Source organism: Brachyhypopomus gauderio, chromosome 11, assembly GCF_052324685.1.
Source record: "Brachyhypopomus gauderio isolate BG-103 chromosome 11, BGAUD_0.2, whole genome shotgun sequence".
Classification (NCBI taxonomy): domain Eukaryota; kingdom Metazoa; phylum Chordata; class Actinopteri; order Gymnotiformes; family Hypopomidae; genus Brachyhypopomus; species Brachyhypopomus gauderio.
This window is the reverse complement of record NC_135221.1, coordinates 8,474,678-8,498,870: the sequence shown is the minus strand read 5'-3', so window position 1 is coordinate 8,498,870 and position 24,193 is coordinate 8,474,678. Positions and strand designations below refer to the sequence as shown.

Here is a 24,193-nt window from a genome sequence, read left to right as displayed (position 1 = left end):
GGGTCGGCAACCTATGGCACGTGTGCCACCATTGGCACGCCGAGGCATAATCACTGGCACGCGACACGCTGGACCAGCATCAGCAAAAATATATATAATTTAATATTAATTATTATATTAATGGATTATACTTTCGCAAGTGACCGTAGCGCGCGACTCCGCACGCACACCTCGCACGAACGGCGGAGGCATTTATACTTGGCGATCGATCGCGATATAATACTTAATTTGTGTCCATTTACACCTCCCCCCCCCTCCTCGGTCAACAATTTAAACTCGCGGCCATAGTGGCACACTCATTGACTGGACATGTTAAAGTTGGCACTCCATGTCTCAAAGGTTGCCGACCCCTGGTCTACAGTCTCTGCCATTTCTGTATCAAAATGACAAAATGACACACTTCATGTTCACATGATCAGTTGCTTAGCCAATATTTTGAATTGGTTTATTGCTTACTTACTGAATGATTAGTTGTTTTCGTCCTGTTCCTTTTGCATGGAAATCATTGCGTTGTTATTATTATAATTTTCTAGACTATTAATTTGCGGGATTTTTCTACATGTATATGTGGTCCCGCTCCCGCATCGCCTGGACTAATTCAACTCCCGCTCCCGCCAATAACAATTAAATTCTGTCCCGCGCCGCAAGATATTCTGTCGGGTCCCGCGGGATTACCGCGAGAGTGCAGACCTCTAGTTGCCAACTCTCACACATTGAGACACACGCATTTGACTGTCTTCACACGCTTACACGCCACACTTCCTATATCTCATGCCGAAAAAAAATCTAGTTTATTTACCTCTGATCCACATCTATGATTCAATGAGTTACTAGTTCGATCTGGCGCCAACCACCGGTGATCGATCGATCGCGATATAATACTGAATTTAGTCCATTTTACACCCCGCCCGGTAACAATTTACGTTCGTCGCCAAGCCCCGGGTTTTTTTTTTCAGGTTTGACGTTGTGTTTTTGAAAGTAGACAGCACTCTGTCGCCAAAAAATAAGAATGAATAAATATAACCTACGTTTCCCCGAAATGCAGAAATAGTAATGCACGATGTTTTATATAAGTAACTTTAATCTGACTACTAGTTTTAAATTAGTAGTTGCGTTAGACTACTCGTTACTGAAAAAAGTAGTCCGACTACAGTAACGCGGTACTAAGTAACGCGTTACCGGCATCACTGGCAACAAATCCAGTCCTGTGCAACAAATCCAGTCATCACCCATGGAGCAGTTGGGGTTAGGTGCCTTGCTCAAGGGCAACTCAGTCATGGCCTCAGGCCTGGGAAGCAAACCCATGACCCTCCAAGAAGAGGGTCATATATATATTAGGGGTGGGCATAGATTAATTTTAATCTAGATTATTCTCACTGAAATCTTGAAATTAATCTAGATTAAAATGGCTCATTCAGAATATGCGTGCTACCCAAGTAATGACTAAAAGTCAGTTTTTGAGATAGGGTTTCTTAATACAGAGGGTGCATTAGACCAGGGGCTCATCTCCTGTTTCCTAAATGCATCAATGACCGCTTGAGAAAGCTGTTCTACTGTGACGCTGGGGCTGTGGCGAAGGATGAGACACTGAATCCTTAGTTTCCACTGACGTCACTTTATTTCTACAGATATTGCGCAACAGCGCACGAATAACATCTAGCAAGCACACACACAACGTGTAGACTTTAGACAACGACGAGCACAGGACACTGCGCGAGCGCACATTAAATAGACAAACCACATTAACCCCATGTGATTACGAGACGATTCACAGGTGAGACGGATTATCACATGACATAGCTATCACCACGGAATATCCACAGACGCAGACGATGCACGTAGACTACGTAAACACACGCCCAAAAGGGAGGGGCCGGGGTCCTCAACGTGACAGACGCCCCCTCCAAGGGCACTACCCGTCCCGGGGTGCCAACAGGACCGAGTGCCCCGAACCCACGACGATGGGCGGATCCGACGCGCTCAGTCCTGCGTCTGGGAGGCGACTGCCCTTGGCGGAGCGTCCATCACGAATCGCCTAGCACACCCTCCCTGGGAAGACGGGGGAAAAGACGTTAAACACATAAAACGGCACATTCACAAACACACACACAGGCACGTTCACACACAGTGGCACAAGAGGGAAAAACGGGTTTGGTACACAAAGGGGAAGACTGACAAACACGGGAACACACACACACGACATAGGCGCCAGGCTTCGCGCCAGGAGAAGAGCGAGTAGGGGAGAGAGCTCCGGTGCTGCTGGCGCTGTGTTGGGCAATCCCCCTCCTGCCTTCGCTGCGAACTCTCCGCCGGGTGCAGCGCGGCGGGCGGACGTGCCCGGAGCAGCGCGGCGGGCGGACGTGCCCGGAGCAGCGCGGCGGGCGGACGTGCCAGGTGCAGCGCGGCGGGCGGACGTGCCAGGTGCAGCGCGGCGGGCGGACGTGCCAGGTGCAGCGCGGCTGTAGGACGTGCCAGGTGCAGCGCGGCTGTAGGACGTGCCAGGTGCAGCGTGAGGAAGCTCCTCCTCGTAGTCCATCAGCTCCTCCTCGCCCTCCAGGACCCCTTCCATGGACTTAGCCGGACTCTCACCCCGGGAATAGTCCATGGGGCTGGCCCCGGAAGGACTGGAGGACGCGGTCTCTCCAGGAGTCCTCCTCCCTTTAACGGTTCTCACGGAGGAGGGAAGGCTCTCCTCCTCGTCCTCCGTGTAGGAGTCGCTCTCGGGTGTTCCCGAGCCCACAGACGGGGAATAATCCTCTGCTCCATACTCCACTGTGGACCTGTCGTCCTCCAACGGAGGGTAATGGTCCCGCTCCTCCTCCTGGCCCTTGGGAGAGAGACCCACAGGCGGAGGGAGGTAGTCCTCCTCCTCTGACTCCTCCTCCTCTTCGCCGTAGTCTATGGTGGTGTCGGTGTAGACGGAGGGAGGGTACTCCTCTTCCTCCTCCCCCTCCCCAACATAGTCCACGGTGGGAGCGGAGTAGATGGATGGAGGGTAATCCTCCTCCTCCTCTGACTCCTCCTCGGAGTCCCCTTCCCCGAATTCGCTCTCTGGGGTGGACTCCGTAGCACCGAAGACGCAGGAGTCCACCCTCAGAGGCGAGAGGGCGCGTGCTGGATGGGGGCGTCGCTGGCGCTCACGCCAAATCCGCACCACCCCCTCGCGGAGCTCCTTGGCCAACTCGGGGTCCTGCGTACTCCGTGCTGCGGCAAGCTGGAACGCGCAGACGGGATCCTGCTCCAGCTGCTCCTGCGTCGGGGGGTCCTCCTCCTCTACAAGCTCGCCCTCTGGTGGCGATGCCTGGTAGAACTCCGGGACGCTCACTCTTATGGGCGAGCCCTCCCGGGAAGGTGCGGGGTGCCGCTCTCGCCACACTCGGACCGCAGTCCAGTAGTACTCCTCCTTCAGCTCGGGAATAGTGGTCTCCCGAGCCGCGCAGAGCACGTAGGAGCACTCCGGGTCCTCCATGAGCTGCGTCCGAGTCGGCGGAGCTTCGTGGCGTGGGGGAGAAGACGAAGAGCGGTGATGCCGCTTACTGGGCTTCTTGCCCTTCTTCGGCTTCCCCTTGTAGCCTGGCATTCTGGGTTGGTGTCTCGAACGGCTCGTCGTTCTGTGACGCTGGGGCTGTGGCGAAGGATGAGACACTGAATCCTTAGTTTCCACTGACGTCACTTTATTTCTACAGATATTGCGCAACAGCGCACGAATAACATCTAGCAAGCACACACACAACGTGTAGACTTTAGACAACGACGAGCACAGGACACTGCGCGAGCGCACATTAAATAGACAAACCACATTAACCCCATGTGATTACGAGACGATTCACAGGTGAGACGGATTATCACATGACATAGCTATCACCACGAAATATCCACAGACGCAGACGATGCACGTAGACTACGTAAACACACGCCCAAAAGGGAGGGGCCGGGGTCCTCAACGTGACATCTACTTTGATACTTGAAGAAAAAAACATGCTCAATAAAATGTACTCGTGTTCAACGATTTATTCAGTTAAACATGAAATAGTACTGTATGCCTACATACTTTAAGAGGGCATATTCAGTCAAACATGAATTTGTAAGCCTACATACTGTACATTAAAAGGGGTTGATAACATGTTTATTCAGTTTAACAGGAGATTTGAAATGTAAGCCAACATTTAGTACATTTAACCTGTTTTCGTCGGTGGCGACTCTTCCCCTGGGCTGCATCAGTGCTTGACCCAGCATCAGCAGCATTAGCAAACGGGTGCTTTGCGTTTAAATGGTACTTCAGACTGGTAAAACTCCTACAATAAACTAATTCCACGTTGCATAAGGTGCAAACAACTTTAGTCTTGTCAATGTCTCCATTAGGAAGCTTCTTAAAAATGAATTTTCCATGAAGCAAACCTGGCGGCTTCGTGGCTGCATCCATGTAAGCACACGTGCGATTTGTTGTGGGTGGTAATTCACAGGTTTGAAAACTCGTTCTCGCCCCCTACTGTGCAATTTGGTTAGGAATACAACCGAGCTAAACTATCAAGGTGAATGTCATCAGTTTGCTTACCTATTTTGACCCAGTTCCCAACCCAACTTTAAGAATAGATTAACGGCGATATTTTTTATATCGCCCGATAAGAGTATCACATTATCGAACGGTGTTAACACCGATAACGGCCCACCACTAATATATATATATATATATATATATATATATATATATATATATATACTGTATATTGCTCCTCTTCAAGCATATCATACAACATTTGCAAGACACACAGAATAAAGTCTGTACAAAAAAAAACAAACAAACCAAAAAAACACATACAACTTACCCGCCAGGTGTCATCAGTCTCAGTCTGAGTTTAGACAGGATGTGACTGACAGGACTTATGTCAGAATGTGGCAGACGGATACTTTGACTGCCCAGTATTTTATTTATTTTCTACTAGAACAACATTCAATCTGTCTTTGATGGATTGTGCCGAAAACCACATCTTATCATGATTTCAGGAGTCCTCTCAAATAGAAAGCGTCCATTGCTTCAGGCCACATTGAAATAATTGCTTTGATATGTCATGGATTTAGTATGGCAGTGGAATTAATTGGAAGTAGCATTTTATTGCTCCTGGGGAGCAATAAACCCCTATTTATTCATCAGTGGATATGTGAATATGTGTACCAAAATGTCCCATAGTTCTTTGCTTTCCTATTACTGTAATTCCACCTGTATTAACTATATGCCAAAGTGCCCTGCTCCTCTTTAATTTTTGCCTTGACACGACAAATGTACAGTATGGGCCTTTTATTATATAGCCAGGAGAGTCGCTAAATTATCCTGCTCATACTTGGGGCCCAGAGTAGCCTAAGGCTGCAAAATTGCTAATGATCAGCTGTGGAAAGGCTCTTTGATAGTGGTGCCTGGGGACTCCAGCAGATCCGCTGTTGTGTGTCTACATCACACTGGAAACCTTGTTCCATTTCTCTTGCTAAAATTAGGGGATGTCTAAAATGGAAGCAATAGCAAGAAACTAACAGATAATTTTGAACTTCATAACCCAGCCCACTCCAGAGGCAAGGTGTGCAGGCAGACAGTCTGCATGCTTATTACCAAGCATAACTGACAGGTACATTGGCTATTTGACGAAACCTGCTGCTGTGGTTGTTTAATGGTAAACTAGCCTTTCTCGAGGCATGTTAGAGGTTTTATTTTCTCCAAATGTCATCTCCTCGTCATATTATGCAGCACCAACAAAAATGGGACCCAAGGAGAATTATGTTTCCTTTTTTTCCTTTAATGTGAAACAAAGATCAAAAAGAGGGCAGGGGTTGACACATGATCATTATCATCTGATAACCCTTGAAATACAGCTTCTCTTTAATTCCACTGCAAAACATTCATGTTTCTTTCTTTTTTCTTAAAATTAAACAATATCTATCATAAGCAAAGGTGACAAAACAACAAGCAAGTGGCGGGAATGCAACTTGTTTAATGTTCAAAGCTCTTGAGTGTCAGCCAGGAAGTAGAATGTACAAAAGCCTCTCAGTGTGTGAGGGAAGTGTTACTGGGCCAGGCTGCCTCCCTGCGCATCGCTCTAGCCCAGAGTGAATGGGCCTCTTGTTTGTCTGCTTTAAAAGGGGGTCGTCCGAGAGAGTGGTGAATCTGGTGCATATTGAAGAAGACAAGTTAATGTAAATATGTTCAGACCTTCTCCCAGAGACTTTTTATAGGACAAAATGCCTTTGTAGACCAATTCCTTTTCTGAAACTATTGATTGAGCTGAGCTTAGTCAACTTTTTAACTCACCTGGGCTGACTAAGAGAGAAACATATTTGTTTGTATTTTCTTTCACGATGTGTTAGGCACACCAATGACACCATATATATAAAAAAATTATCAAGCACATAGCATTACTATTATGAGTAAAACTGATTACTTCATTTGTCATTACCATATTTCCATAGATGGTCTACATTGTGTCTTTTGGTTATTTTATTCAGATTTCATAATGAATGCATATCTTACACACAGTTGGATTGCATTAGCTGTGCTAAAAAATTCATGCATTATATTTAAGCCGCTCTAAAACAGCAACAAATGAACATGTTTTCTATGAGCAGATTTGTTTTGTTCTGCTAAGAGAAAGAAATAGGATTTTAATGCAGTTAATCCCATTAAAACACATAGCAAACTCATTACTGCCTGAGGCATATGTGTATACGTGTGCGTGTCAGCATGTTTATTTGTTTAGTTGTATATTAGTTGTTAGCTACCATGACCAAAAAGAACATTATTATGAATTTTATCTCAGGTATAAAGCATACATCTAAGAGAAAAGGCTGTAATTCTGAAAATGTTCCTCAATTCCTTGAGGGTTCTGAAACTCAGATCACCTGGAGGCCAACAGCAACATTATTATTTGGGCAATGAGGGGCCCAGTAGGCCATGAATACATTTTGAAATGTAACAAGTAAAGCAACACATTGAGGATATTCCCTCTAGAACAGTTGCTCCAGATTAACGTCTGTTGCAGAAACATTTGGATAACATGAAAAGGCTCAACAAATGCCTCAAGTACAACATAAAAACTTTAATCAGGCACCTAGCATGTTGAACCCTTTGAGAGCTCAGTGGTTGCTCATAAATTAGCGTAGAACAAGTATACAGACTTTGATTACGAAGTTTGAAGTGCTAACCCAAGCATATCATTTTTCATCCCCCTCTTTGTTTTGTTTCTATACATTCCTGTGAACCTCATATAACGTGTTTTCTTAATAAGTATTTTTTCTTTCATTTGTTCCCTTAATATGTGACATTACCTCAGAAATATTGCATGAAAGCAAATTTCACAGCAGGGTCCTTTGGTCCTTTAAAAATGTGCATGAAGTGAAAGCCATCAATATCGAGATCAAGGGCTGGTAAGGATACACCCTAACTCTTGCATAGCTGTTTTAGGGGGACATGTTTTTTTCTCTCTCTCTTGAAAGGCATGATGGTAGTTTTACTTGCAATTCATGCCCATAGTATGTACCTGTCTCCAGGGTTGGCACATTACAGAACCTTAATTGAGACTTTTCTGAGCACTTGAGTGCTACATCAACGAAGGGGCTTCATACTGATTAGCAAATGAGCACATCAGGAGCTGGGAGTCTCAGTGTCCTGATGCTCTTGTGGGAAGGTGTCATTTCAAAGAGCACCTTCTTTATAATGGTGGCACCCTGAGCATCAGTCAGTTTCGACACAGCTGGCAAAGACATCATGATGCAATTCAGCTTCTTTGTAGAATGGGTTGAATTAAAAAATATATAGTCCAAAAACATTTGTCCTTATATTAATAAGACAGCATTGAAAAATGGTTGGTCTTCTATATTCTATATTGATGTGCTCCACATCCTTCTTCATTATTTGTTTGTTTGTTTTTTTTTTGCATATCTTGGTTTCACAAATTTACAAGCAGTGCATAAATAATGTAGTGAGTTGTCAAAGATGAAAAAAGCCCATCCAAAATTAAATTGATCCAGGAGGATTCTTCTGTTCTTCTGTTAAAAGCTCTCCAAAATAACAGCCCACCACTGGAGATGTCAGCTTTGACCTGTCTAGTTAAAGTTTGCATTGCCTGAGCTCCTCACTGTTGCATATAAATTTCACTGCATATCCAACATTGAACACACCAGGTCAGCACAGCCTCTCATAATGGTGTCTATATTCAACGTGTATGAAATGAATGAAAGCCTGGTGGGGAGTATGTGTATGTCTGCATTTATGAATTACATTGTAAGGCATTATGTATTATTTAAGATAATAGGCGCCTCACACCATAACAGTCATATAGAGTAATTACCCTTATTTCTCTAAATGTGCAATGGAATGTAAATCATTATCATGAATTCTTCCGCCAGAGATTTTTTTTGTCAGCGATAAGGATCATAATCATAACCTACTTTGTTACATTCATAGATAGATAGATAGATAGATAGATAGATAGATAGATAGATAGATAGATAGATAGATAGATAGATAGATAGATAGATAGATAGATAGATGTTTGGAATTCTAATAACACTAATGGAACACTTCGAACTAAACAAGCATTTTGATTTGCTATTGTAGAGCAAGACCAGGTCAATGCAAATGATGCTGACAGAGGCTCTCTAAAATAAACACGTCCTCTGAGATGTCCTTGCAACCAAGAGAAGGTGTATCTTATTAGTCTTCCCTTCATGACTACGTGTGTCAATGCCTCTTGGGTTGCGATATCAGGCATTGTTTAAAACACGCTCATTACAGGAAAACTCAATCGCCACAGGGACACATGGACAAGCGGAGGTGATGGGCAGTAATTGGTCAGCCACCCGGAAATTAATAAACTGAGATATAATTCCTGTGCCTTGTCAGAGTGGGAGAAACACTCCCTGTTCAGTGAGGCCAACGCGGACTACTGTGGAGGACTTTCTTTTTCATGAGACTGTGAGTGCCAAGCTAGGCTACCCCACACTTCATGCTGACTCCTCTAAGTGATAATGAAATATAGATGTTGAGGCCTGGACAGCTCAATGTTTCATCTCTCTGGTGATACCATAAGGAAGCCATTAATAGTGTCAAGGTGCATTAGTTGTACCACAGGATGATAATTGGATATGAGGAAATGCCTGGTGGTACCTACTAGAAATCAGCTGCTCTTCCCAGAGGTTGTTGGGGCAGACGTCTGCATTGCTTCTCTCTCTCTTTCAGTGTCTTGGTTCTTCCTTTTCCCTCGTATGTAAGGTCACTCACAAGATGGCCATTTTTCCTTGTTTGTGGGTAAGGGCCTTGCATCCTGCATAATCACAAACAGCAGGACCATCTGTTGTTGCCTTGTTGGCCTACCTAAGCGTAACCTTTTTAGTGTCGTATTTCATGTATCTGTCTGATGCAGAGGCGTATTTACAAAATGGTAATTGCCTAATGAAATCCTGTTTTGGAGTTAGTACATATGTTGTGTGGAAATGCTATAATTATTAGTGGAGTCATTCATGTGGGAGGAAAACAGGGGAAGCAGTGAATGGCTTGCTGTAACTATCACTTAACTCTAGAGAGTAATGATCTTAACCTTTAGTTGTTCACTTTCTTTTTCTGATTCTTCACAATTAGTATGCAGGCATTAGGTCATCTTGTTTCATCCAAACACAGCAACATTACATCGCTTTACTGCAACACTTTCATGCCTTTAGTGCCAGAAATTAAAAAGCATGTTTGGTATTTTTTTGTAGAACCAGAGCCAAACACCAGACAAAGCACTCCCTGCAGTCCCGGCTGCTTGTCCCCATAAGGTGAGTCATTATTTTACTCATTTTCTTTTATTGTAATCTATGCCTTCATGTGATTGAGTGGAGCAGAAATAACAAATGCCTATGTGCTAGTTTTCATCCTTGTACATTTTTCCTGCAGTGTTCATTTGTTATTTCCTTATTTAAAGTTGCTTTGTAGTAATTCATGCACCAAATTCGATCTTTTGGCCAACAACATGAGCATATTGTCTTTAGATCTATCCTCGACCTGTTACCGTAGATACACCCTCCCCACCAGCATGCAAGGTTTTTAGTTGTTTTTGTTTAGTAAAGGTTTTTGGTTGTGTTAGAGGGCTATCAATGATTCAGTGGATGTTGCCTTGACAAACAGAAAAGCAAAAATACCATTTGGTTATATTTTCATTACTGGAAACATTAAAAATAATGTTGTGTTTCTATAATGCTTTAAATTATTATTAGTATTGCTGTCTTTTAAACCTAGCTCTTGAATTTATCATTTTACCACCACACTTGCGGCAGCTCTTTGCCTTGTCTGCATGTGAAGGTGTTAATGTGCTATGTTGTGAAAGCTCACACTATTTTCAGTCCACTAACCTCCTGAGTGTCAAAATGCTCATGTCCTTTTCTGGTTGGCTAGCGGGGTCAAGAGTAAAGACTCTGCTGGAGTTGCTGAAAAAAAAATGAAAGGAAAGTTGCATGTCTGACAAGCTGTCAGCGAGTGGTCAAACTCGGCAAGCGGTCGACTCTGTCTTTAGTGTACCACCTTAATGCACTGACCGCTGTTTTCAGTGACTCACAGATTGCCAAGGCAAGCTGAAAACTATTTATATATTTGCACATTATATGAAATGACACTGAAATGAACACTCAGTCCAACAAAAAAAAAAAAAAATCCAGTCAACTTTGTCTTGTGCAGCTTGACATGAAAGCAGGCCATAATCGCTGGCCTGTCCTTGACATGGGCCTATGACGTTCCTACTGAAATCACCTCTAATCACACCTTCTGCACAGCCCTGATGCACTAGGAGTGAACGCTAGGCCGCACAGATCACTATATGTTGTCCTTGAAATATGGGGAGCATTGCGGTTCCCATGTTGCTGTCAACACCCCTTGGAGCAACTGAGCTGGACTAAGGTAATGAAGGTATGTCACAAATTTTGGAAGGCGTTAACAGCTGTTCTGCGACCAGTGGAACATAATCTCTGTCTCGTCGCTTCACATTAGCATGTGAGATCTGTATAAACCAATATGCAAAGCGAGCAGTAGAGGGGTGAAGTGATTTGGTTTGTCATTCAGCACAGAATGAAAGTATAATGCCTAAATGGTCAGATGTGATTTATATAATAGGATGTTCTTATTATGTGGCACTACAGTCATTCTTTTCTCTTTTTTTTGCTGTAGTATTGTGTGTATTCTTGATGAAAAAGAGCTAATGAAGAGAGAGCCTTTAAAAGCTTGGTGATTATATAAAACAGGAGTAACAAAAAGAAGGAAAGAGGTAAGGAGAGACAGAGGAGAACAAGTGATATTTCGGAGAGAGAGACAGAGAGAGAGAAAGCAACAGGGGAGAGGGAGAGTCAGGGAAAGAGGTGTAGGGGGTGGAAACAGCACTAAGTATACATAATTGCTGCTTGACACATTGGCCAAATTCTGCTGTGCCAGTATTGCAGTGAAGATGATTAACGGCTGTCTGTGTGGGTGGGCAGCTTGGTCACATTGGGCTTCTAGTTTCCATAGCAATTGTCCTCCATAGACTATACATTAGACAGTGAAAAGTCCCCGAGGCCCAAGCATTGTTAAATTACACAATAATATCTTACATTATGCGCTTTGTCCTCTTTTTGATAATTCATTCCTGGCAGGGTTATTCACAGTAGGTCAATAGTGGAAATGGAGAGACTCCGAATCTCAGTACTCCTATCAGAACGTGAAGCATGGCACACCTCGGCGTTTAACAGTGATGAAGTACTCCTGACTTGATGCAAGTGATCATTTGTCTGACATTAGAACAGGCACGTCTCTCCAGCATATTCAGCTCATGACCCTGGCTGATATTCTGGGTCCGCCCGAACCCTGTCTGATACAGTGCAGGGTTAACCTCTCCGTTGCCGCAGAGCTCTGCAGAGCCACATAACTCTGTAGCCCCATGTTGGGCCCACAAATCACATGGCAGATGGAGCAGGATTTGACCCCACCCTCCCTGCATGTGGTGAATGCTGAACCCTGGCATCAGCAACCATCTGAGCCCAGTGGGACCACAACACACACCTTCCCCCACCAACACCGACACATGAACACGTTCTTTCTTAGAACTCCCCATAAATGTCAGGTACATTCTGTTTTTTTATGGAATCTGCATTGCACATGGCTGTACACTCATCCTCTGGCTGAGGACATTGCTTCTTGAACTAGGGAAGTCAGCAGTGAATAGGCACATCTTAATAATGATTCACACTAGATATTAAATGGATATCCCTCCAGCGTCTAAACACCACAGAAGTCATGCAGCAATTAAGCTTTGTAGCATATTAAACTCAAGGCAACAGGCTTTGAGTTAGAATGTCTCCTTCCATGCAATATTCAGGGTGAGTAGGCGTGATTCTGGAAGACAAGCAGCAAAACGCCTGCGCCAACACCACGGTCCCATTGTGGTGCCCGGGGATGCTTTGGCAGACGTCTTCAGACAGACATGTAACAGAGCTGAAAAAATCACAAACTGAAAGGTCAGTTGTGACCTCTGGGTGGAGTTCTGCGCTGAGCCTGTCACCAGTGTGCACAACATGTCCATGTCAGACAGAGAAAAGGTACACCTCACTGTCAGTCAGTCTCCTTCATAGAGCATGTTGAGCGTGTGTGTATGAGGGTGTGTTGCTGTTTAGCATGCATTGACTTATTATGTTGTGGCTTGTTCTCACTTCAGGTCAAACTCATATACAGATCAAGCATGTTCTTTAGATGGACTCATCCACAAGAAATAATGTGACTTAAATTGAAATGCATGACTCACACCGATAGCAAGAAAAATAATAGAACAGACACTCCTATTCAGATCAGAACTGTGGAATGGGTCAGTTGTTGACCTGTTGGCATGTAAAATATATCAATTCATTTACTCCAGCTAGAAAACCTAGCAGACGTTAACAGCAACCCTCTGCCACTGTTTCACAATTTAATTAGTTATTTAGGCAGCAATGTAACTTTGTTATATTATTAACGTTGTTATATTTGTACTTGATTTGGATGTAAGAAAGCAATTGTTATGCCAAGACCTTTGGTAAAACGTTTCTCATAGAAAGTATGCAAGCAGATTGCCGGATATTTTCTAGCAATATTGCCACAGAAATATTCTTCCACTATATTCTGTGACAATATTTAATGGATCAGATGTTCAAATCAGATAAGATGTTGTGCATGTTCTATTCTTTCTAGGATTATCATCACATTAGAGAGTTACTTATAAGCTATACACCCAAAATGCTCAAATGCCAATGCACATACCATGTTAATCAGATTGTATTTATGCAAATTAAATAATCCATAAAATGTACAGTAGGAGACATGTTTGGCACGGATGCTACAGTATAAATATTATAATCATGTAACATTAACAGTAGTAGACAGGAGCAAGGTATATGCAATATATAACTAACATTAAATACATTTTTCAAGCAATTACACTTTAAGTATTTCTACTCTTGGAGACTCTAAACTAAATTTCAAAGGAGAAATACCCCTTTTTTCATTCCAGTTTTTTCGGAAGCATATGTTGACACTTGATACACTAAAGTGAAAGAAAACTGAATTGTCTTATACTGTCCAAAAATATGTTAGAAGCTATAGTTTTAAGCATCAGAAACATGTCAGGCAAGTATAATGAAGTGTTGACTATGGAGTTTGAGGTGTAATCTAAAGTAGTGTAGGGGTTTTAGTTATGATATTTAACTACCCTACCTGCCTTGCCTACCTTGCCTACAACCAAGGACAGAAATAGGTGCAGAAGAAGGATTAACATGCATAAAACTTAATAAAATATCTGACTCTAAATTATATTTGGTAAGAATATAAAATAACTCACTTCTCAAATAGCTCAGTGCAGGTTATAGAATATACCTAACCAACTTTATAAAGTTCTTTGCTATAAACAATAGCCTGCTATGTTAGAGGTTTATCATAAACATGCACAGCAGATGGGATACTTTATAGGGAATTGGTGTTAGCATACATTTACCTTCATCTGATACTAATTTTGCGCTCTTCTGGCCCACTACAGATATAACCAAGGAACACTATGGTTACTATGAACCAGATTTATTCAAGATGCAGGTTACCTCATGGGGCAAGGAAGAAGGAGAAGCCCCTACACCCACAACCCTCCACCTTTATACCCCACACCCACAACCCTCCGCCTTTATACCCCACACCCACAACCCTCTCCGTTTTAAACCCCTCAGCACATCAAAGGGACAGCAGTTACAAAAACCATGTTAACCAAAGGGAATCAGGTTGATGGTATAGACAACAGAGCACAACATTTGCATACAGAGTGCATTTCCACACAGGACTGCCACCTCTGTGGTGATGTCTACAAACTTTCTCAGTGAGTGATGTAACTCTTACCCTTTAGCACAACCTTTCCCACTACACAACATCCTGCAAAATGAGACCAAACATGCTGCACAAACACACTTGTACAAATACAAATACAAATGGTCGGTTTTATCCCATTGCTATGGGAACTTCTTGAGGCAAACCACCATTTGCTGCTTCCCATGGGTTTATGCAGGAACAACAGATCCTGCATCCCCCACAGGAACACACACACACACACACACACACACACACACACACACACACACACACACACACATATGTATATATATTGTGCATTATAATAGTATATGTTATATAATATTGTATAGTATAGATAACTATTGTTTAGTAACTAACAAAAAATAACCATTACACCTAAAATAACACTCATCACTTTTATTTTTGATACTTATTTCTCAAGTACTTTGTACTTTATTTCAGGTTGAAATATGAACAGATGATTTCTAGCTTTACTGGAGTAATATTTTACCACAGGTATCTGCTCTCCTCTTTGCCCACCACTCAACAACATGTGGTTTCTGAAATAAAAGTTCAGTTGTCCAGCACTGTGATGTAGGCTTTATTTTGAATTGGGGTACTGCTCACACCACCCAACCTAATAAATTATATCAGTATTTTGCAGGAATAATTGAAGGACACCACCCCCCCCCCCCCTCCCCAGGGCCAAAGTCATTTGCCCATCACGTTTGTATGACCAATTTCTCACTCTGCTATTAATTACATGTAAAGTGTTAATGTGATGTCTGTCCCTTCCACTGTAATTGGCACAGTTTCTTTTCCTTATCACACAGTGCGCTACATTTAAAGGCTCGCCCCTCAAAGGTATTGTGGTGCAGTTTGACTATGTTAATGAACACATGAAAGGAATCCTAACTCCTGGAAGGAAAGCTGTAAACCAACTCTGATTGGCTGAATTTTTACTTTACAACAATATTAATTAGTGTCATTTATATGCGTATTTCATCATTAATCAAGACATGTAAGGCATATTATGATATTTACTGATGCGCATCCCACCTCAAAGCCACAGTATATTTTATCCTCCCTTTAGTTAAAACAATCAGGGATTTCAGTGTCTCTCATCCAATCAATTAAGCCCAAATCAGTGCATGACCCTTTGATATGGAATCATTTGTCAAATGAGTGCATTTGGCACAGTGCAAGTAGCTCAGAGTCAGAGGCCTGCGATCCTAACCACCTGGAACTCTTTTTCTTCAGAGGGGTATTCCTGGTGTCGTCTATAATGTTAATGGGTTGTCATTCTGATCACTGGACTTGCTTCGACTAGACTCCATAGTCTTTTTTCCCCAAGCATTAGTTCCTTCATTGCACAGTTTAACCTCTTAATTTTTTGAAAGCTTCCCTCAGAGAAAGCATAATATTATTTCACAGAATGCTGTTCATTAGGATTCAAATGATTCACTCTGTGCTGTTGCTTACTTATTACATTTGTCACTTGATACTACAACCGAACTTTAACATGACATAAATTAAGTAAATGTAATCTCATTTTAAGCCATTATTCCTGGTGAGAGAATTCTTGCCTAGGAATAGGCAATTGTTTATTGTATTATTTCGAGGAGAAGGGGCTTTGAGGGATTATTAAAATAATTTCTTCTGCTATTCAATGAGGCACTCGTCATTATGTCTTGAGATGTTTCTCAGAACACCTGAGGAAAAATTCATCTTTTTGTTTTTTTGTTCACATGTTGTGGCTCAGAGATTAATTTAAAGTGGACTAGATACCATGGCTTGTTGTTTTTTGTCGTGAACTACATTAAATAAACCTTTAAATGCTTGAATTCCTTTGTAAGTGAATAAGGTATTTCTTGCAATTATGACATTCATGAGACTAGCATAATTCTGGTTCTTTACTACTCAGTTCTAAATAATCATTTATCTCTATCATTAGATGTCATTAGAGGCACAAGTGCAGTGTGATGAGTGGGAATCAGTGTCAGTTTTCTACCCTTTGTACTTGGACAAGCTCTCTAGTGCTTGATGTGATGCTCACTATTAAGATGGGTTCCTGTTTGCAAAGCTGTGCAAAGTCTAGCTCAATGAAAACAGATATATGCATGAAAATATAGAAAAAAATGCACATGCATTGCATTGATTCAAGAGGTAACTGAAGAATGAGATGATCGGATAATACCTCAGATATTTAATTCCCATAATACATATCAGATGCTCCATATTGACACAGGTACCACATTATTATGACCCCTGTGTGTTCATCGCAAATATGTAATTTGCAATTTTAGCAATAAGTAGCAGATTCCTTTTGTAGCTCATCTTTAGACATGCTGTATCTCTTTAATTTGTACTAGCTCTGTGTGTAGAGATGGCAGGCCATTATCACAGTTATGCCTTGAACTGTCATACAATTAATCAATCATTGCACACATGACTTGCACGACTCCATTCTATTATGCATGCTGTTACTTTATGACATAGCTGAGAACAGAAGGTAACTGCAACATATGTGCTTTGAGTTTAGTTACCGATATTGCCTATAACATGGTGTATGCTGTATAATTTTCAGTGCTATTGTTCTGATGCTGGTTAAAACACTAATGAGCCTGAATCAAAGTGTTCTGCCCCTGCTTGTGTGTGTGTGTGTGTGTGTGTGTGTGTGTGTGTGTGTGTGTGTGTGTGTGTGGCTCAGCAAGCTCAGCAGACAGACAACAGGTATCCCAAGAAAAGCCGGAAGCTTTACTGAATTCTCCTCAAAGCTTTACTCGAGACTCACTTGTAAAATTCACTTGTAGTTTACGTCAAACATAACTCAATATATATTTATGCAGCAACTGAACATGACGTACTTACAGGCAAATGTTTCCCTGGCCATACAACACAACACAAGAAAAACACGACTGTTCAGCTTCCTCACAAGAACAACCACCTAAGGAAACGAAGGCACAAAGAACACCACTGCAACGAGACGTCACACAAAGACCCAAATATGTTTCTTCTGGTGTGTGGCAAAGTGTAGCCAGCTTGCAGGAATCTCCCATAAGCCAAGATCTCACCTTCATGCAACCTTTCCCTACCTCACCTCATGCTATTATTGTTGGGACTTTGGCTTCCAGGTTTAGAAATTATTTGTGTACTATTCTTAGACCTGCCCCACCCCCTTTTCCAGACAGGGCTGAATATACATTTCCACAGGTGAGCCATTAATATTATCATTTAAAGGATGTGTAAGTGTTCAGTACACAAAAATGACAACAGTATGCCAATGCCCAGAATGGCAAATTTGCTCAGAGTTTTGTGCTTTCTTTTGTGTGTTCTCTTGGGTACAAGCTGTGAAGGAAGAGAATTCTCAGTGGTAAAACCCAAGAGGTACAAAGCAGGATAACTACCCAGCGATCTTAATAAACTCAATTCATCCACTCCAGAAGAGAGATTGCTTTGACTTTGTCATTGTTAGCATTCCCTGTCAAAGGCAGAGTGTGTTTCTGATAATAAGGAGTTAAGGAGTTGTTAGTTGAGCCCTAAGGGTCCATGTGGAACTATGGTTTACTTGAACAGACAATACAACTCTGCTCTGTAGAGCTTCAGACTTAACTGAACTCAAAATGATTTTAGCACCACACACAGTGAACAACATATGTTGATATGGATAGTGACTGCCAGAATCAGCATGATGTCTGGGCTAGAAACCATAGTGAAGTTTCTCTGTGTTACATATGCTTAAGTTATGGGTGGCATTCAGAGTCACAGTTCTCTTTTAATAGGGAATTTGCATGTGTTGCCCTTTCTCTACTCATGGTATTATGATTCATAGTCTATTAATGGCCAATCAATCTTAATCAAAACATAAACAGAAAATTACTGAAATAAACCTTTGTGTTCTTTTAAATTAATCACCCATTGAGATTAGATTATTCTTGATGCCTTTAATGTATGTGTACATACACTACACTTCTTCATCCCCATCTTTACGTGTCTTTTCAACATTTGGTCGATTTTTCTCTTTTGAATAGGGCACCATGTTGCCTGGTGCTCAGCTTTTTACTGGACACATTCCCCCTGCTGTAGAGTGCTGATACTGCTCAGCTCTCAGAACATAAAGGGATATCCTACAAAGCTGAAGTTACCTCACAAAGCAATAGCCAAGTGCCAGCCAAGCAGAATCTGAGCATATCCAACCAGTACATTTTCCAAATATCAGATGCTGTTTGTAATATCCACATATTAATGTCCATGGATGTTCTAAATATAGAAAGGACATTGAAACACTCTTTATGAAGAATATGACTGTGAGTGCTATATTTTCTAATCTTTCCAATGGCATATTTCTGTAAACCTGTTGTTGGCAAGAATGTGGACTTCATGTTTTTTTGATTACACAGAAATCCTAAGATGTGGTGACAGCATGACATCATGGTCCCTTACTAAAAACACAAAGATTAAAATGATCTTACCCCGAGCTAATCTTACACAATATTGCATTTTTGCTTCCTATTTATGTAGTTTTGTTCATACTTTATTGAAAAAGATAAACACAACTTTTGCTTCTGTCTTTAGATGTATATATTGCATTGTTTTTTGCACTCAAATGTGTTTTAATATGATCATCACAGTAAAAATGTCTAAAGAAAGTTATTCCTCACTTGCAATGTTCAAAATCTTCCAGACATTGTTTTGTGCTAATTATAAGTCTTAATGGATACTAAAATAAGAAAACACTGGTGTTGATACCTAATGAGGCCCATGCCGACTTGAGGTTCTTTACATAAATGGCTGATATTATGTTATTTACCCTGTAACTATGAAGATCTTCCTCAGTGTCTTCTCTTTGTGTGCCAATTACTCAAGTCGACAGGGACTCTGCATCTGTTTCATCAGGTCCAAATCAATCTTAGTAATCAATAGCCATTGCTATTAATGTTAGAGTCTTGGTCTATATCTCTAATTGTATCAAAAGTGTAAATAAACATGTGCATCATTCAAGATCAGCTGGGCGTGAATGAAGGTCAACTGACCTAAGCCTGCCAACTGACCTGGGCCAAACAACCATAGCCTCTCTAATATACATACAACAAGTTTCTTGTTGTTATCTTGGCTTATTTTAATATGCATATATTTTTTCATTAGCAGTTGAACATCTTTAGGTATTTCAGCACTTTCTGCAGTATTTGTGCAGGCTATTACTGTTTTCCACTTCAAAAATGTGTGACACCTTACAACATGGTCAAAATTGATGTTGGTGACCATTACTTAGGGAAGTAAAAGTGTTTAACTCAGTCCATAGAGGGCACTATGACACAAATGTTTTCATATTTCACATATATCCAATGAAGTCTATAATGACATTTTTTATCTTGATTCCTTAGATAAAAGACCTTGGAATCTGCTTTATCTGACCATTAACGCCCAAGCAGTATTCCAGCCAATTTATAGTTTATCTGCATTTTTCAAATAATGCACATTAAAAAAGTAATTAAAAAGTGAAAAAATTGGCTCAAACAACACAGAAGAGTCTAAATTTTAAAAGTTATCAAAAATTATATATATTTTTTGCATTACTAATATAGAGCATAAAACTTTGAGCTGTAAATCCCAACACTTTGCTAAATTCACCCAGATGCCAAGTTTGATATACTTATAACTGCAGAACATTTCTATAATGACAATTATTTTGCCTCGTTTTGTCAGTTGTGCATTTGAGACAACATAGTTAACATTATAGAGTACAGGCCAGAGACAGAAGGTGTTTATGAGAACATTTACAAGCTTACTCACTATATTCACATTTGTAAAATGGATATCTACTCATGTGTAACAGTTTAGATTTGTTTGTGTTATTTGCTATTACTTTGAATTGTTTGGGTAAGCAAGCTAATTATTTTTAGTAGTGTGGCCTACAACTGCTACAAGCCAACCACTCTGCTTTATCTCATCAGCATCTCATATCAAATACGTGTCATATAAGAATTGTCATAACTACCTCATCAAAACTGACAAGTGACCTCCACAGAAATTAAGCACTCTGTGGAGCGCTCATTTTTAACGGTGTCTGTATAGATTTAGATGAAGCAACACACCCAGGATGACAAAAGCACCTGGAAATGTTATTGCTGAGAATACTGTGTTTATAGCCTAAGGCAGCTGACACATCACAAAGACCAACCTTTAAGCTTTGATAATAATCTCATTTGAATCTAAATATTAAACATCATTTACCTGTAAAGAAAAATGGAGTGCTTATGAAACAGAAACATATGTCTCACGTGGGTTCAATTAAATGATAATCAGTATATATATTTATATAAACTTTAAAGAAAGATCTGAGATATGACTCCTGCATAGATGTTGAATTTGGCCATATTTATGCAAACACCTCAATCCATATGGTGCCCATATGCTTAAAAATGTATTAGATGAAATGTTTGTAGTGCTCTTGCTGTGTTCACAAAGTTATCCAGCATCATTAATCAGTGTCCCCATCAGGTCTCTTGTTTGCCACAGTAGGTCTAAGTGACACTGATAAGTGATCCTCCTCTTGTTCCAACATAGACACTAATACAGTGGGCTTTCCACATTATCGAATGAAGACAATGCAAGTGTCACTCTTAATTAACAAAAGTGTCAAGACAACAGGAGAAAGATTAGCAATTTAAATGTCATGCAGAAGAAACAACTGCTGAAGGTTGGGGCAGAACTGAGCTCCTCTCCTCTCCCATCATCCTCCTCCTTGTCAAAGCTCTGTGGTTCATGACCTCTAGACTTTCTCCTTAGCTAACTTGCAGAAATGACATTAGCCAGGTGCTTGGTGGGATAAATCAGTGCCACATGTTGAACAAGGTCTGACTGTAGCTTTGATGAGACATTCTGGGAGCACGGAGGGCAGCAGGGCAAGGGACAAAAAGTTCCAGAAGGTTCAGGCTCTCATCTCAAGCATACCAATAACGTTTTACTCTTAGCAACCTGCCATCTTCGTTTTCTCCATTAGGGAGCATTCTACTTAAAGTTACTCTGGAGAAAATGTTGTTTGATACTGGCTTCAACCAAAAGACTCTTAATGTGAACCATCAAAACTAAAGGTCTTTTAGGAATACCACAATGTACATTTTGTTCCATCCTTCAATTCTCATATCAAGGATTACCACAATGTACATTTTGTTCCATCCTTCAATTCTCATATCAAGGATTCCAGTATGAGCTGGTTATTAAGTTATTACACTACATTATTATTGGGGGTGTTCTTCAGCTATGAAGGCTTTCAGGGGGTTGCATGATTCATCTCATTTTGAATTTAGTTCAAAGCATATCTAATTGAAATTGAATACATAATTAAATGTGGCAGCAAATCAGTTTATCTCCCTCAGCAACTGACTATTCAACACAGCTCAGCATATCAAGTTATGAAGTTATCGGTATGCACTTAATGGCAGCAAATATCTGGATAACCATTGATTCCCCATTCACCAGTAAATCATTTAACTAATTTCACTGTATGTTTTTTTCCCTTCCATTTAAGAAAGCAGAGTTGGCAGTGGATCTAGAGAAAGCTCCCAGGGAGCACAAGGCCTTTCTGTTGATGAAGAACCAGATCAAACTGGTCTAATTTCCTAAATGAACCCTCCAGAACTATCACTGGTGAGCCCAACCTATGCATAATGTGATGAGCAAAGGGAACGAACACTGATGAACTTTTTTTAATTATTATGCCACTTGGGAGTTTGACACTGCCAGTGTAGGGATGTACACCATTGCTTTTTGCTGCTTTTTCAACTCCTTTCTAATACACCTAATTTGTCTGCCCAAATGAAACACCAAAAGGTTAGAGGAGTGAAGTAATTAACGGCACCAGGACTAATGAAATGAGGGGATGTTGTGTACCATGAGGATCAATACAGGCCTTTAAGTGTGGCTGAGCTAGGTATTGTTCAGGGAAATTCAAACCACTTAATAGTAATAAGCTGATAAAAAGCCACCATGTCCACATGTGCTAAATGAGACATCGCTCTAATGTGGTAACATATTGAGACAGGCGGCATGTTGACAACCAGAATCTGTAGAATTATGAGCTGCATGACACGTTCCATCCAAAGACATTTAACAAAAAAATCCTTATCATGAAGGCAGTTGAAAAATTATTTAATAATGTGATTTGGAAGCAAAAATCAAATATAGTTATCATAGTAAACATCCTAGTAAAAAAGTATAGTCTTCATACTCAATTCACAATAGGATAAAAAAGACAATGTTCCCATGCTACTAGTAGCCCACCTGTATCTCAGTACCTCCAGTACTGCAAGCACAATAACTTTAATACTGGCGTTGGAAATGTATTCATAGCACTGCACTAACTGAAAGTTAACATTTCATGAGTGGCACACTCAGAAAATGTCATCTAGTTACCAGCAGTGTGCCCTATGAGAACAGTACAGCGTGGTGCAGTCTAAGCTAGGAAGTTGGACTGTTACCTCAAACGGTGACAGACTGATTCACTGGAGGTTGTCCACATTAGTTCTGAGGTGACTCCAGTGTTTGGTGGTCTTCAGTTCCTGTGCTGAAAGTATTGAATGGCTAATGGTCAAAGGTGTGGCAGCAGACCTTGGAGTGAGCATTTTATCTTTCACCCTCCAGGATGAACTATACTGTACATTTATGGGAGAATGCCTACAAGAACAGGGAGTTGGAGATGGCAAAATTGGACACAAAAAAAAAACAAAATACAAAGTAAAAATAACAACCATGAATAAATAGGGGTTTAAATATTCCTTCTCTCCCATCTCTCCTACTCCCTCTCACTGACGTCAATGCCCAGTAGAGGACATTCAGGATATTTCTGTATCTTCATAGATAGAGAGAAAATGCACATGGCTATATGCCAAAACATACTTAGCAAAGCTACAAGAAGTTGACCTTTAAAAGTGCCAACAAAGTGCTTAAACACAATGAGCATGAGAAATGATACATACTTGAGAGAAACTAAGAGAGAAAGTAAAACCCCTCATTTAGCATGTATTCAATGCAAGGTGTGTCGTCGCAGCACTTCTGCATGAACCTTGTTAAGCATGGCGTCTCCAAATTGACCTTAGCCCTCCAGACCACTTTGCATTTTTGTTCAACATATCCAGAGAGGGCCCATTTACAATATGAAAATATCACTGTGAAAATGCATAATAATTGCAAATTAATCAGTGAATGTGGTGTTAAACCTTAAACATTATTCCTTTCTGTTCCTTTTGGAACATAAGGCCTAAGGTGAAATCATGGCACCCTTTATAGTGTCTAACCCATTCTGTTGGAGTGCTCCATAATACAGCATCTCCATGATTATTTAGGTTGACTTCAGCACCTCTTGCCTTGGGGATTCCCCTCTAGGGCTTACCTGGTTCTGTCCTGACAATATGGCTGTCCATCGCCACTTTCTTTCTAGGACTCTTTTGGGATTCAGCTTTCCAGATATCTCCTATAGTTTTTGTCATGTCAAAATACATAAATGTATAAATACAAATTCACAATGGAGAATACAAGCACACACAAAATAACATTGCTGTATACTGTGCCCTTTATCTCCCATACAAGTATCAAGCAGAGAAACTCTATTTCACTGTAACTACAATATGAATCACACTATGACACAATAGAACATGATACAACAAAGGACAGTGGCAGACTCTTTGATTGAGAAAGCAAAATATCAATAAGGTATCACAGTGGAGCCATTTATAAAATGCTGAGCTGTACATGCTTACAAATCTGCCCCTTCACACCAGCACCAACAGCAATAAACTGCATTTTGCTATGAGTTGACACCGCACTCTGTAACAACAAAGTCTG

General features: G+C 41.0%; 1 protein-coding gene and 1 long non-coding RNA gene across 4 annotated transcripts in view; one reads left to right on the top strand and one right to left on the bottom strand.

Moving 5' to 3' along the window:
* The window catches only part of pcdh11 (protocadherin 11), a 192,590-nt gene that overhangs the window by 74,301 nt on the left and 94,096 nt on the right, over positions 1-24,193 (top strand). For all 3 annotated transcript variants that reach the window (XM_077021716.1, XM_077021713.1, XM_077021715.1), the window contains one exon: positions 9,742-9,801. In XM_077021716.1, coding sequence (XP_076877831.1) covers positions 9,742-9,801 — 60 coding nt within the window. The remainder of the gene's footprint in view (positions 1-9,741; positions 9,802-24,193) is intronic.
* On the bottom strand, positions 9,198-23,807 carry LOC143526916 (uncharacterized). Its single transcript, XR_013133992.1, has 4 exons — positions 23,742-23,807; positions 22,831-22,916; positions 10,375-10,449; positions 9,198-9,308 (listed from the first exon to the last, which is right to left on the bottom strand). It is a non-coding gene; the product is annotated as an uncharacterized LOC143526916 (long non-coding RNA).